A 16665-nucleotide genomic window follows, 5' to 3' on the forward strand; every position below is an offset into this window, starting at 1 on the left:
GCCATCTGTTGAACTAACGCAATATTTGATCTCTTACCTCTTTTTACCTGTAGGATAGAAAGAAAGAACTAGTTTATCTATGGAAACTTGTTATTTATTTAATGGGAATTTTCTCCAATGGTACTCAATAATTTGACAGGAGAAACCTGAGGTTATGTATTGTCATTATTTGTCAATATTTAGGTTTATTTTGCTATTTAAAAATATAAAATGAGTGAAGAAAAATCAGGACATATTGATATCAATATTGAATCAAGTAAGTAGTACACTAATATATGTTTTTGATCTATGCACTATCATTTCAATGTTTAAGGTTTCAAAAATATTGATCCTGAAGCAGGAACCCATGAAATTAAAGCAGAAAGTAATAAACAACTGAGAGAAAATGAATCAAGTCAGGAGAAAATCAACAGTGACAATATAGAAGGTAATTTGAACACTATAACAACTTGCCATTGGTTATGGTTATGGTACATCGGGGCAGGGCCCACTTGTGAGCCCTTCACATACTTGGACCTCCTAGGGTGGGTCCATTGTATCACCCCTATCTTACAGACCAGGTCCATAAGAACCTGGTCTTCAGCGCTTCAGGGTCCCAGGCTGGACCGGGCTCCCATGCTGGACCGGGCTCCCATGCTAGTCCCCCAGAAACCTTATGACCTCACAGAAAGCCAGATTATTTTGTGATTATGTGTATTTAACAGCCATTACTATAATAACAACACTGATTGTGATTGTCATTGCAAAAACTGTTGCATGCTTTAAATTTTTGCTGATTGACTATTTACCTACTATATATTTCACTAAAATATTAAACAAGATGATTTAATTTTTAAGCATAAACAAAAATATATGCTTCTTTTCATGAGCATTTTTCAGTGCGTCACAAATGATAGAAAAAAAGGTAAGTCCGTGATAATATACATTTTAGTGACATTACATTTTAGTTAAATCTGACAGTTGTCACATTTTATTTGCAATTTGGCATAAAACAAATCAATTGTGTTTATTACATTTATAAAATGAAGACCACACGGAACAAAGGGGAAATGTCACAAAAAGGTTAATTCGAGACAATTGAGTTTGAAATTGAAACCGCTCGCCTTTCTTCCCTATACGGAGAATTTTATAACGTGTTTTAAGCTATGAGGATTTGTCTTTTTCCCATGTTTGAATGACTCACATAAAACTACTACTAAAAACCTACATAGTGCTGCTCTGAACCAAAAATAATAAAAAATTGACATTTCGCCTTTCTTCCATGTTGTCTTCAAATGGTATTTTGTTTGATTTGTATAGTCTTATAAATTGTACAGATTATATTCGTAGATATATTATACAGTATGTCCCTGTAAGTTGTATCCATATGGAAAACTTTTTTATTATTAATTTTACGAAAAAAAGTTATTCTTTATAAAAAGCTCTTCATGGTCCAAAACCTAAGATTTAACCATCAAATATCAAATTTTTTAAGTTATACTTCTTTACGGGCGTAATGACGGTGAAATTTTATATGGGAAAACCTAGCGACCGGGCGCATGCGCATTATAACTTTGTTCTGATTGGATGTTCAAATGACATGACAAAAATTATCCCATATGGCAGCTGTGGGACTGTGCATGGTTTGGTTATAATGTATGCTTGTTGCGTTTTAAAATTTGTAGGAAGAGAAACAACAAACAAAAAGTTAGTTAATGGTTATACTGCCTTTTTAAATAGTTTTCATATTATATTTTTGGACTTATTTACATAGAAGAGATGATTGTTGCATGCCAATGTGAAAGCTCATCAAACTGTGCCTAGTATGAGTGCCGCAGATCTCGCTTATTCAAAGCTAAAGAATCTTTCACTGGTAAGTGTTTTATAAATAGTTGATCAAATTTTGTTATGATATTTGAACATAGCCACTTTGCACGACGCAAGTGATTGCGAAATTTATTAGTTGTTATACGGGCTCCGATACCTACCTTGAACCTACCAAAATACATAAGTAGTATGTAATACTTTTATTTACATAATTTGATTACCATCAAAATTTCTATCAATATTCACCTAATATATTGTCTTCTTACTCTATGTTTTGTTGTATTTTTTCAATTCTAAATCATTTCAATTCAAAATCAAAATAATTTGATTTACATAAGTTAAAAATGTCAAAAGGTTAATCTGTTTAGTTAGACGATCTTCGCACATAATGACAAGCTGTCTCTGTGGCGAAGTTTTAATGCGGGTGAATCCCAATACAACGCAAATACCAGCCGCGTGGTAAGTTGGTTCGAATCCCAATAGAAACTTTTATTTTTTTATTTTTTTTTATACATTTTATGATTGTAAGTATATTTATTATATAATTTTATTTTCAGAAAATACGTATTTAGTTAAAAATTTTTCCGACAATTAATGTTCAGAAATCATTTGTGGCATTTTTAATGTGTTTTTTGGCACTGTTTTAATAAAAATGTTTGAGAAGTAGTAAGTATAAATTAATTTAATATTTAAATAAAATATAAATAAAAAGTATATTAATTTCGTTTATAATCATATAATAGAAGTATAACTTCTTACGTGCGTACAAAGTACACACACATTCTTTTTTTGAATATTATACGAGGTATGTCAAAAAGTTTGAATTTCACTCAAGAGTAAAGTAGCTTTATTTTTCACAATATTGAAAATTGCTATTATGAAAAGTTGTTTGGAATTAAAAACTGTAGTATGCAATTACATCCTTCTAATTGAAATTTTTTTTTTTTGAAAAATTATGGATAACTAACATTATTTTCAGTTATTTTAATTCAGATAACTCTTTTATTATTAATTTTACGAAAAAAGTGATTCTTAATAAAAAGTTCTGCATGGTCTAAAATCTAAAATACAACCAGCTTTTCTCAAATTTTATCAATTTTATACGAGGTATGTCAAAAAATATGAATTTCGCTCAAGAGTAAAATACGTTTATTTTTCACAATATCGAAAATTGTTATTATGAAAAGTTATTTAGAATTAAAAACTATGTTTCAATATGTAATTACATCTTCTAATTGAAATATTCTGAACTATAAAGGTACTTTACTTTTGATCTAAATTTATGTTTTTGACATACCTCGTATAAAATTGATAAAATTTGATATAAGATGGTTGTATTTTAAGTTTTAGACCAGGGGTTCTCAATCTGTGGTACATGTACCACTGGTGGTACATTTCATTAGGTGCGGTGGTACACAAAACGCAAAACCACAGCCAAAATCCAGCATATTTGTAGTTAATTAAATTACCTACCTCCATAGATACTTCAGGTAGGTGGTACCAAAAATAATTATAAGCATTTTGGTGGTACATGGCTCAAAAACATTGAAAACCACTGTTTTAGACCATCCAGAACTTTTTATTGAGAATCACTTTTTTTCGTAAAATTAATAATAAAAGAGTTATCAGAATTGAAATAACTGAAAAAATAATGATAGTTATCCATAATTTCCCAAAAAAAAAAATTTTTTTCAATTAGAAGTATGTAATTGCATATTAGGATATAGCTTTTAATTCCACACAACTTTTCATAATAGCAATTTCCAATATTACGAAAAATAAAGCTACTTTACTCTACTTTTCTACTACTTCTACTCTACGCTACTTTTCTTGAGTGAAATTCAAACTTTTTGACATACCTCGTATAATATTCAGAAAATTTGATATTTGATGGTTAAATCTTAGGTTTTGGACCATGCAGAGCTTTTTATAAAGAATAACTTTTTTTCGTAAAATTAATAAAAAAGTTTTCCATATGGATACAACTTACAGGGACATACTGTATAATTCGCAAAATACTTTTTTTTCGATTATAGCGCCATCTATTGACAACTAGAGTAAATGTTATAAATGTCACCGACGAAATGTAATCACCGACGTGCGTTTTTTTCTTTCACATACAATTTAATACATTAGAAAGAAATTGAAAAACTGTGACGCACTGAAAGATCCTCATGAGAAAAAGCATAATATGATGATAAGTTGAATTTGAGGGTAATGATATCTTCACAGATATCGCTAATTGGAAACAAGTTAACATCTGGGAGTAGGACCCACGAGCCATGACCCGTGAAAACTGTACTCTGATGTTAAACTGTCCCACATCGGAGCGACAAGTGCATGGGCTAGTCATACTTACTTACTTATTCCTCTTCACTCCATGCTGAGCATAGGGCGTCAACTGTCTGCCTCCATTCTGTCCTATCCTTTGCACTAATCTTTATTTCTGCTCAGGTTTTCCCAATAGAATTAATTTGTTTCTCTATACTTCTTTTCTACGGGTCTACCTGATCTTCTCTTTCCATCTGGTGTGTATTCTAGGGCTTGCCTTGCTATGTCTGTGTCAGGTCTCCTTAGTGTGTGCCCCATCCAACTTAATTTCCTTTTGCATATTGTCTTAAATACAGGTTCCTGGTTAGTTCTTGTCCATAACTCTTGGTTTGATATGCGGTTTAGCAAGTAAATGTTTATTTATTTATTGATTTATTTATTTATTCACGGGCAAGCCCTATTCAGATATAAATGTTACAGTGCTCTAAATTATCATAATATAACATAACAAAGTGGTTTGAGAAAAATAATTCTATGAGTAGTACAGTTACAAAAAAGAAAAAAAGAATAAGATAATATAATAGGTCAGTACAATTACAAACAAAAGATAACACATAAATCAATTCAGAAACGTTCCAAGGTATAACGGTTTTGAGTTATCTAATACATACAGGTCATGTAACACCAATCACAATACAAAAACTCTGGCCGAAGGTATTAAAAAGTTAGGGAAGAAATATGATTTTTAAAGCGGGAAACTGATATATTAAAAATTTCGAGGTTATTTAATGAGTTAGCTAATCAAAAAGTTCTAGGAATAAATGTGTTTTAATAATAATTGAATCTATGAAAAGAAAAATAAAAGGTTTGCACCAGCCTAGTCGAATGACTGGGGACAAATAGAGATATTTTGGAGAGAAGCTCGGGGCAGTTACACAGCCCGTTGATAATTTTAAATAAAATTATTAAGTCTCTTTGTTTTCTGCGTACCTCAAGAGGAGGTAAGTTCAGTATGCGCTCTAATGCAGAATAGTCGTAGTATACATGCATCTTAGTGGCACTATATCTCAGAAAATTGTGTTGGACAGCCTCAAGTTTCAGTTTATGAGTAAAGTAATAGGGGGACCAAATTGTGGAAGAGTAATCGAAATGAGATCTAACCAGGGAGAAATAAAGGGATTTAATAGCTGAGATGTTACTAAAGTCTCTGGTGGTTCTTTTTATAAAGCCAAGCATCTTCATAGACTTCTGTATTGTACTGGAAATGTGTGATTTATAGCTAAGGGCGGAGTCAAGGATCACACCTAGATCCTTAGTTTCAGAGGCAGAATGTAAGGTCAGATTATTTATATTATTGTAGCGGTTATTTACTGTAATACTTCTATTTACAATAAAACTAGCGGTTCGTAATTTATATACGACTTTATTTTTTATCTATACAAGTTTACTTTACAAACTTTAGCTTAAGACTAACTCTATTTACAAATATGTCCTATTTATATATGCGATACAGATATTCCAGAAATATCTATATATCTCCAGCTATGTCCATGTGACCGCTTGCACGTCATCGGCGCTGCATCGGCGTATCTCGAAACATCGATAGTGTTCTGTCTGTGCGGAGGCGGGAGCTGGTATACGAGGGTAGGTCAATAATTATTTTGTTACACTGCTCCCCTCTTAAGATCTGAGCGTCCCGATCAGCAACTCTAGATGGCCCAGGATGGCGGAATCTACAGGATTCTCCAGCTCTGCATACACCCCTAGAAAAGAAGTAACAGTCTACTGTCTTTGAAGGGTATGACATCTTCGGGTTCATGCAACACACAGTAATCCGTACGCCAGTTTCTCTGAAGATCACTTCCAGCATGCTTCTCACAATCTTCCAATCCAGATTTTCTACTGCATGGCCAATTTTTGGTAAAGCCAAATCTTTGATGTCATAATTACAGACCATTTTCTTCAAATTAGTTAGAGCACGCCATATGTTCTCGTAGCTTGGCGTGTCCGTATAAGACTTCCTGGTCACTATATACAGCAAAGATCGAGGACCATCTTCCAATCGCAATACTCTTCCAATTTTAGGTTGTTGATTCCTTAACTCGTCCAGGCGGCCGAACTTTCTATTGAATACGGACGAGATTCCTTTAGTCATCTCGAGGTCTTGTGCAACACAGTGGGCTAGAGAGACGTTTTCTGGAACACCAAACAGATCTTGCTGAACTTCTGTGGTCACGCCGAATCTAGCACTTTTTCTTTCTGCGTAATTTGACATAAATTCCTTAAAACTTGGCTGTGGTGCATCTTTCATCTCCTGTTGGAGGACTCGGGCTTCCTCTGTTTCATTTGAGCCAGCATATGGTGCAAGACGATTTATGTGAATAACTTTTGGTTTACCGTTTGGTAACTTCTTAATTCTGTATATTACGTCATTTATTTTCTTCTTAACTTCATACGGACCTTCCCATTGTCTTTGCAGTTTAGGACACAGGCCTCGACGACGTTGTGGATTATAAAGCCAGACAAGATCACCTACTTCGAAGCTTTCATTCTTGCAGCGAGAATCATATTGATCTTTCATTCTGTCACTGGCTATCTGGATGTGTTGTCGGGCAAGTTCATGAATGTTGTTCATTCGTAACTTCAGGCGGTCTACGTATTCTTCGCCTGCAACATATTCCTCGGAAGGTCTGCAGCCAAACTCTAGGTCGCAGGGCAAACGAACTTCACGACCCAACATCAGGCAGGTTGGTGTTTGACCTGTAGTTTCATTCACGGCCGAGCGGTAGGCCATCAGGAATAAATGAATGTGTTGGTCCCAATTTCGCTGATGTTCAGATACAACTTTGGACAAGTGTTTACCCATCGTTCGGTTCATCCTCTCGACCATTCCATCTGATTGAGGATGCAGGGGTGTTGTTCTGGTCTTATTGGCACCAATCAATTTACAAACGTTTTGGAAAAGAGCTGACTCAAAGTTTCGCCCTTGGTCGGAGTGGATCTCCAAGGGAACACCAAATCGGCTGAAGAATTCTTTAACAAGTACCTCTGCAACGGTAGCAGCTTCTTGATTTGGTAATGCATAGGCCTCGGTCCATTTCGTAAAATAATCCATGGCTACCAGGATGTATTTATTTCCAGCATCAGTTTCTGGAAATGGACCTGCAATGTCGATTGCTACTCTTTCCATAGGACTGCCAACATTGTACTGTCTCATGGGTGCTCTCTTTTTACCAACTGGACCATTACCGGATGCACACAGTTCAAATTTCTGGCACCATCTTCTTACATCATCTTTACAGTTCACCCAATAGAACCGTTCTCGAACCTTTTGCAGAGTCTTCGTAATACCAAAGTGTCCACCTGATGTACCGTCATGCAACTGACGCAATACTTCTGACACTTTACTTTTAGGTAAAATCAACTGAAGCTTAGATTCTGTACCATCATCGTTCTCAAAGGTTCTGTACAGAAGATCATCTTTTAGTATCAGGCAATTCCATTGGCTCCAGTAGGCCTTGACTTCCGGACTACACGCACTAATGTTTTGCCAACTAGGTCTCTCACCTCGACGCATCCAATCCAATACTCTTTTTATACATGGATCGTCTTCTTGGGCTTCTTGTAACTGTTCTGGCTGCCATTGCTCATTAACGACGGTAGTTCGTCTCACAGGGCAAAGCTGTTCATCTACTTTAAGCCGGTGATTACAACTTTCACTGCATGGCCGTATCGAGGAAGCATCTGTATTTGAACCAACTCTTCCAGCCCTCTTCATGCGTCTCTTCGGCATCGTGTCACGAATCACCCTCCGTACCATTTCCACCAAACGTTCATCTTTTCTCTTATCGCCTTTTTCCACGGTTATTACTCGATTGTTTCGTGAAGCTTGGCTAGCTGCTTCGTGTTCCAAGGCAATAGCAAGTGCTTCATCTAAAACTTTCGGTCTTGCTAGTCGTAAAGCTTTCTGTAATTCACTATCTTTCAGCCCATTGACGAAGGTATCTACCGCAATTTCTTCTAAAACGCTGTCTGGCACCTCTGGATAAGCCAACCGCACCACACGAGCCACATCTGCTTCAAATTCTTGCAGATTCTCACTTGCTCGTTGACTTCTACTTCGCAGTTGTGCTTTGTATACTTGTTGTAGATGGGCATCTCCATAGCGTTTTTCTAGACGAGTGAACAAGGTCTGGTAACAATTTTCTTGACCCTTGGGAATTGACCTTAATATATCTGCAGCATCACCTCGTAAAGCAGCAGTCAAGGAAACAGCCTTTTCCTGTTCGGTCCAATGATTGGCGGTCGCAATAGCTTCAAATTGTCTAAGATATATGGACCAAGAGGACTTTCCATCAAATGGTGGTAATTTGAATCTGATATTGTGCGACATTTCGTCTCTCGGTAGTTCATCTTTCACTACAGGATCTAAAGCTACTGCATGAACTGACGGTTGCACTTTTGTATCGGTTATCATGCTCTCTAATTCTTTGATCTTCTCTTCTACGGCCAAAACTACTGCATTAACTGAAGGTAGCACTTTCGTATTGGTTACCATAGTCTCTAGTTGTTTGATCTTCTCTTCTAACATTTCTTTACTGTCGTCTACGCTTTTCTGTATCTTATCGAATGTTCTAGAAACCTCTTCAAATTTCTCGTCGTTCTGTCTACAAACGTCTTTAATTACTTGAGAAACACTTTCAAATTTCTCGTTGCTCTGTCTACAAACTTCTTTAATTACTTGAGAAGTCTCGTCAAATTTTTTAGCAACGTTTTCGAATTTATCGTCGCTTTTTTTAGAAGTTTCATCGATCTTTTGAGAAATGGTTTCGAATTTCTCATTATTTATCTTAGAAGTATCATCGATCGTTTCAGAAACAGTTTTTAATTTCGATAAGATTGCTTGTTCTGCTGACTGGAAGTGGAACGTCTCTGGGTCATCTCCGTTCTTCGTGAGGACATCCTTGAGTCGTGCTTGTAGGACTATCTTGCACCCACTGCTGTCTAATTCGTACTCTTCTAATTGTTCACGGAGCTGTTTTATGGTCAGTTCTTGTAGCAACATCTTTGGTCGGCACACACGTACTTTTCAAAATGTCTAAGTCTTTCCGAATACCGAACAATCAACGCACTTCAATTATTCCCGACGAATAAAGTTCAAAAGTCTTTCCGAATACCGAACAATTAACGCACTCCGATTATTCCCGACGAATAAAGTTCAAAAGTCTTTTTTTCACTTTTCATTTATTTACACTCCACACCGTTAACACCACTGTAGCGGTTATTTACTGTAATACTTCTAATTACAATAAAACTAGCGGTTCGTAATTTATATACGACTTTATTTTTTATCTATACAAGTTTACTTTACAAACTTTAGCTTAAGACTAACTCTATTTACAAATATGTCCTTTATATATTTATATATGCGATACAGATATTCCAGAAATATCTATATATCTCCAGCTATGTCCATGTGACCGCTTGCACGTCATCGGCGCTGCATCGGCGTATCTCGAAACATCGATAGTGTTCTGTCTGTGCGGAGGCGGGAGCTGGTATACGAGGGTAGGTCAATAATTATTTTGTTACATTATATTCGAAGATGAGTGGATGATGAGTTCGATGAAAACGAAGAATATGGTATTTGGATGCATTCAAACACATACCATTTTGCATACACCAGTTAGATAGGCGATCAATATCACCTTGTAAACTAAGTGAATCAGCCTCACATGTGATTATTGTAAAACATTTTAAATCATCAGCGAATAACAAAGTTTCACTTACTTGGAAACAGGGTATTAGATCATTGATAAATATATTAAACAACAGAAGTCCCAAGTGTGATCCTTGTGGTACACCTGAGGTAACAGAGATGGTATGAGAATAGTAATGATTAACCCTGACAATTTGTGATCTTTGCGTAAGATAGCTCTTGAGCCACTTCAATATAAGGCCATCAACTCCGTATAAATAAAGTTTATGTATCAAGAGCTCATGATTAACTTTGTCGAAAGCTTTGGAAAAGTCAGTATACACAGAGTCAACTTGTAAACCCCTCTCAAGAGCATATGTCAAAAAAGAATGTGTGTGTACTTTGTACGCACATAGGAAGTTATACTTCTATTATAATATAATTTCGACGAAATAATAAATATACCTACTTAACAGTTACAATACAAAAAATTAACAATAATTACCAAAAATGAACCAAAACTTAACAATGCCAAATATTTAAAAAAAAAATGAATCGTCCGGGATTTGAACCCGCAATCTCACGATTTTTTTATCTCTGGTCCAATGCTCTACCAACAAGGCCATCAAGCCGCATGCTACTTACCTTTCAGATATACATAATTATACATCACGGTGACAAGTGAAATATAAAAATAGATGTCTTATTGTTTTACGTCCAAGGAAGACAAATCCAAAGACACAAAATTATAATAAAAAACCTTTTAAACCACCTTTTTCAAATTGCGCAAGTTATATTATTAATATTAATGTTAATAAATGAAATATAAATATTTTGACGTTTCACAATTTGACAATTCACTTTTAACTGCAGTGCCTTAAAAATTTTAAAGCACTAGTACCTTAAAGTAGCATTTTTAACGCTCCTATGGAGTCCTAAAAAATTGCATTTTTAACACGCTTGTAGAAAAATATATTTAAAAACACTAATATATTCTTTCCACGCCTTTTCTGGACTGATACATACATAAATTAAAACATTTTGAAGTATAACTTCAAAAATATAATATGAAATCTATTTAAAAAGGCAGTATAACTATTAACTAACCTTTGTTGTTTCTCTTCCCACAAATTTTAAAACGCAACAACCATACATAACCAAACCGTCAACCGTTCAAACCACAGCTGCGCTATAGCTGCCATATTGGATAATTTTTGACATGTCATTTGAACATACAATCAAAACAAAGTTATAATGCGCATGCGCCGGGATCGTAGGTTTTAACATATAAAAATTCACCCTCATATCGCGCGTAAAGAAGTATAACTTCAAAAATCAACATATGTTATGAGACCCAATTCTGCTGATTTTTTGGATGTAAATCCAAATTGTTGGGCCCCTATAATTGGCGAGCAGTCATAACTTAAATAATCGGAAATAATGTTCTCAAAAACTTTAGGAATAGCACTAAGAATAGAAATGGGACTATAGTTACCTATATCCGATTTTCGACCTGATTTATATATTGGAGTGACAAAAGTTTTTACAGTAGTCTGGAAATTCCCCTGTTAATAGAGACTTATTAAATATATAAAAAAAAGTGGGCGCGATAGAATGTAGCTGAATGTTTTAAGGAAAGTAGGGGGAATTCCATCAGGACCAGGACCTTTGTTGGTATTAAGTCAGACAGTTTTTCGTAGATTTTTGAAATTTCAATGTGATAATTAGACACATTAACCAAAGGTGAAATCTGGGTTACATGCGGATGTAAGGATTGGTTTGTATAGACGGAAGAGAATTGGTTAGCTAAAAGATTAGCAATATCTGTTCCATTGAAGGCAGTACAATCTCCAAGAGTCATTGTATTAGGTATAGCGTTATTTTCCCTTTTACTACTTACAAATTTCCAAAAGGATTTAACGTTATTAATAAAAGAATGTTCGGTGCGTTGAATGTAATCGGTATAACACTCTCTTGATAAAAATTTACATCTAGTTCTTAAGTTACTAAATGTTAAGAATCTTCCTTAGGCATTTATGTATGAACACTTGCATCTGTCCGTATAGGGTAGGTTCAATTTGCGGTATCTCATCTCTAACTGTGCTTCACAAAAACTGTCCACACTTGGCATCAGTGTGTGTTCGGTTCAATATGCTCCAGGCCTAATTATGTGCAATTTGTAGAATGATTGTTACGTAACTTAGGGTCTGCCCCAGGTGAATAGATGAAATTAAGCAGTTACAAGAATAATTTCAATTAATTTATTTATACTTTCTCATCTCATGGTTTTCTAATCCTGCAATTGGCATACTGAGTGAAGTTATAGCCAGGACTTTTCAATGCTTCTCATTTGTTTCGAGCTTTTGTCATATGTAGTATAATCTGTGCATAATATTAATATATGACATATTACAGGAGCTCGCAACAAATGAGAAGCATTGAAAAGTCATATTACTCTTTCTTTTATTTATTTATTTATTTATTTTTATTATTAAGTATTTTCTATGGGAAATAAGCCACAATTTTACTAAAAAATGAATTTATTAACTTTTCGAAGCCCAAATCGTGTTTCGTTGTCAAAATACAAAATACTATTAAAATAAACAAAAATGTTGTTGCTAAGTAAAAAAAATTCTTCTAATAATTTATTTAATCTGACTCATTTATATTGGCAATTCAGACGTATATTATACATTTTAAAGTAGAAGACTTTAAAATGATATCGTCAATATTTATCAGTTGCGTTCCTGGGACGACTTTACTAAAAGATAATTCATTCGATTACATGAAATCAATCCCAACTCAAGAATATCCGTCGCAAAAAAATCATAGCATGTGATCTGTCTTTAAAAAGACAACCAAATGCAACGATGACAGTAAAATTCTCGCGTTAGAGATTTCATAGTAAATCACGAGGGAAAAACCAGGAAAAAACCTCGTCATACTATCCCGACATCGTAAGTATTTGGTCTTACATTTAATTTACCTTCAAAAAACTAATACCAAATTCTGACTTTAATATGTTTAAATTTTAAATAATATTAATAATACATAGATATACAATAAGTAATACTAAAATATAAAATTTGTACTAACTCGATATGTTATTGACTTACTAATCGTGGTATTTTCTTTCTATTGACTTCCTCTTTCAGTATGGGTAACCACATCCTACTGCATTCTACCGAGGAATTTGCGACACAATTGGTTTCATTTAGCATAATTAGAGCCGCTTCTTTGATTTTTCTCTTTTTACTATCTGATTCTTTCAGGACTATACTTGAATCTCTCCATTGAACTCTATGTTCATTATCCCATGCGTGTTGGCATATTTGAGATCTATCAAATTCTCTATTTTTAATATAAGACTGATGTTCACTTATTCTAACATTTAATGGTCTTGATGTTTCACCTAAATAAAATTGTTCGCATTCACAAGGTATTTTATAAATGCAATTCTTTGTTCTTTCTTGTTCATTGTTAGGTTTAGTTTTAGATAGAATAGATCTCAATGTGTTTGTTGTTTTGAATGTTGTTGAATTTATTTCCTATTGTTTTAAGTTTCTCGGATAGTCCTTTTATATATGGTATTGTTATTTTCCTCGTATTATTTCTTGTGAATGTTGTAGGATCCCGTTCTAAGTTGTTCTGTTCCATTCGATCCAATCTTGTCAATTCCTTATTTATAAACGATAAAGAATAATCATTTTTTAATAAAACAGATGTTAACAATTGTTTTTCTTCTAAAAATTAATTTTCGTTAGAACAAGTAATTTTGGCTCTATCATATAAGGATTTAGTGATTCCCTTTTTAACGTTCCCTCATATCCAGTATCCTTCTTTGAGACTAAAACATCGAGGAAAGGCAAAGTGTTATTGTATTCCTTTTCCATTGTAAATTTTATTGTCTCTTCTTGATCGTTTATAATATTCAGGAATGTATCCAACAATTCTGATCTATGAGGCCATATTGAAAACACATCATCTACATATCTCCACCATACTGTGGGTTTTAAATTTTGTTTAGAAATGATATTAGTTTCGAAATCCTCCATAAATATATTAGCCAATAATGGAGATAAAGAAGAGCCCATTGCTAGACCAAAATTTTGTTTATAGAACTCATTATTTAGTTGAAAATAGGTATTATTAGTACATAATGTCAATAACTCCATTATAGCTGATACATGTAGGGCCGGTTGTTCGAAAGCTAATCAACAATGATCACTATCAAATATTTAATTACTGTCAAAACTGTCAATATCAACTTTGGTTGGGTTGCTAAAAACATAATTGATTACAATTCTGAGACTATAATCAATTAATATAACAATAATTATTAACATAATTGATAATAAATCTCATAATTTTAATTAATTATGTTTTCAGCAACCCAAACAAAGTTGACATTGACAGTTTGGTGACAGTAATTAAATATTTGATAATGATAATTGTTAATTAGCGTTCGAACAACCGGCCCTTAGTCTTGTCCTAGTTGTCAATGTATTATCATTCTCTAATTTAGTTTTGATTATGTTTAAAGTTTTATCTAATGGCACATTTATAAATAAACTGTTTATGTCAAAACTTACTAAAATATTATTTGGATTAAATTCAATAGTTGATAATTTGTTTAAAAAATGTTTTGTATTTTTTATAAATGTGTCATCAGTATTAGCAAATGGTTTTATAATGTTTAATAAAAATTTTCCAATTCAAGTTTACATAGTACCCTATATTGTTCTTTTTCATGAGTTGGTAGACACTGGGATATTTTCTTGAGCTAATTATGTCTAATTTTGTAATAGATGGATGAGTAACAGCATAGTTTAAACCTTTTGACAATACCAAATTTTCCGTTGCGTTTAAATGTCTATTTGATAGATTAACAACTGTCGCTAATATGTCATTATTTCTATTTAGGTTATCAAAAGTATTTAGACTATTTTGTTCTAAAAGAATATTAAATTTATTTAAATGTATAGTTGTTTGTTTCTGATATGAATTTTCATAAATTATGTGTAAACTAAAAATAATTCGATCAAAATCAGAACTTGATATCATTCCGAAAAGAAAATCTTGAATACTTACGATGTCTTGTTCGATAAAAAATAAATTTGACCTGTGAAATTGTAACCTTTCCCGGATCATCATTTCAATGATTCTCATTTGTTTCTAGCTTTTGTCATAAATATGTAGTATAATCTGTGCATAATATTAATATATGACATATTACAGGAGCTCGCAACAAATGAGAAGCATTGAAAAGTCATATTACTCTTTCTTTTATTTATTTACAGTAGAGCGTCGATAATCCGAACTAATTGGTGCAGGGGTAGTTCGGATTATCAAATTGTTCGGATTATCGAACATATGTTCAAAATACATACAAAGCTCATAAACATAATACATATTTATGTAGGTACATATGTACATACGTTTTAGTTACAAGGAATAAAACACCTGCATAATAAACAAATATATTGTATGTATTTCTGGATAAACAAAACAAAAATTCGCGGTCGTATTTTGCCCATATTGTCATATTAAATCCAAAAATTCGGTCCGCGATTATATTTTATAATTTTTTTTGCGTTCGGATTAGCGATCGTTCGGATTACCAGGGTTCGGATTATCGACGCTCTACTGTATTTATTTTTATTATTATTTAACTCTTTCTTTTCTTCACATCACTCTCCCTCTCAATACTAAATAATACCTATTTAATTTGATAAATTTTTATTTTTCCAGGTGTCAATGAGAAAGTAGCACCAACAATTACAAAAGATACCCCACAAACAACAGATGCGCCAGAGACATCTGAAACAGGATATGATTCAAAAAATGTTCACTACGAAGGAGATATTGCCATCTATACAGATCCGAGCAGTGGTAGTCAGTACACCTGGGACAAAGAAAAGAACGAATGGGTACTAAAAAGTAACGAATCCTATGGTTTTGAAGACGATACTCACGTCTATACTGACGCAGAAGGTGTAAAATACTTTTGGGACAAAGAAAAAAGTGCGTGGTTTCCAAAAGTAGATGATGATTTCATGGCAAGGTATCAGATGAATTATGGATTCGTAGATAATACACAAATTGAAGTAAAAAAAGAGGAGCCAGTGGTGAAGCTGGAAGAGAAAACTAAAAAGGTCAAGGGGGAAAAACGAAAAGCTTCAGATCCTACTTGGTTTCAATTGGACGAAACACAAAACACCAATGTATATGTTTCGAATTTACCAACAGATATTGATGAACAAGAATTCGTAGATTTAATGCAGAAATGTGGATTGGTTATGAGAGATCCACATTCAGGAAAATTCAGAATTAAGTTGTATAAAGAGCCTGGTACAGATTTATTAAAAGGCGATGCCCTATGTACATATATAAAAATCGAATCAGTGGAGCTATCTTTGCAGGTATTACATACATATATTATAATGACTGTATACTCTGATATGAGGCCAAGTCGCAAGAGCTTGCAGCCACTTTGATCTTGGTCTTCCTCTTTTCTTTCTTCCTCCTGGATTCCATTATATCATAGCATTATGTCAGTGCTTCACCTCCTGTCCGCCTGATGTCACAATCATCTAACTCTACATTGCTTTATTTTGGTCGAGATATCTTCTTTCAGTAGGTACTTTCCTAATATCTGCAATTGGCAATTGTTCGGCTTCTATATTCATTGTGCTCTCTTCTGGTTGGTTCCAGTGTGGTTCTCATGATCCTTCTCTCCACTATTCTGTTTTCTTCTTCTTTTTTAGTCATTGTCATTGTTTCCGCTGCGTATACTAATATTGGTCTAATTATTGTGTTAATATTCTCATCTTGGTTTTCATTGTCAGTATTTTGCTTTTAAGTAATGTTTTATTTTCAAAATAAGCTTT

At 33.7% G+C, this 16665-nt stretch overlaps 1 protein-coding gene across 2 annotated transcripts in view; it reads left to right on the plus strand.

Moving 5' to 3' along the window:
- The first annotated feature begins 29 nt into the window (after positions 1-29).
- LOC114325622 (HIV Tat-specific factor 1) overlaps positions 30-16665 on the plus strand; it is a 33942-nt gene continuing 17306 nt past the window's right edge. For both annotated transcript variants that reach the window (XM_050662668.1, XM_050662667.1), the window contains exons 1-3: positions 30-256; positions 314-427; positions 15527-16197. In XM_050662668.1, coding sequence (XP_050518625.1) covers positions 211-256; positions 314-427; positions 15527-16197 — 831 coding nt within the window. In that variant the 5' untranslated portion in view covers positions 30-210. The remainder of the gene's footprint in view (positions 257-313; positions 428-15526; positions 16198-16665) is intronic.

This window comes from Diabrotica virgifera, chromosome 9 (assembly GCF_917563875.1).
Source record: "Diabrotica virgifera virgifera chromosome 9, PGI_DIABVI_V3a".
Classification (NCBI taxonomy): domain Eukaryota; kingdom Metazoa; phylum Arthropoda; class Insecta; order Coleoptera; family Chrysomelidae; genus Diabrotica; species Diabrotica virgifera.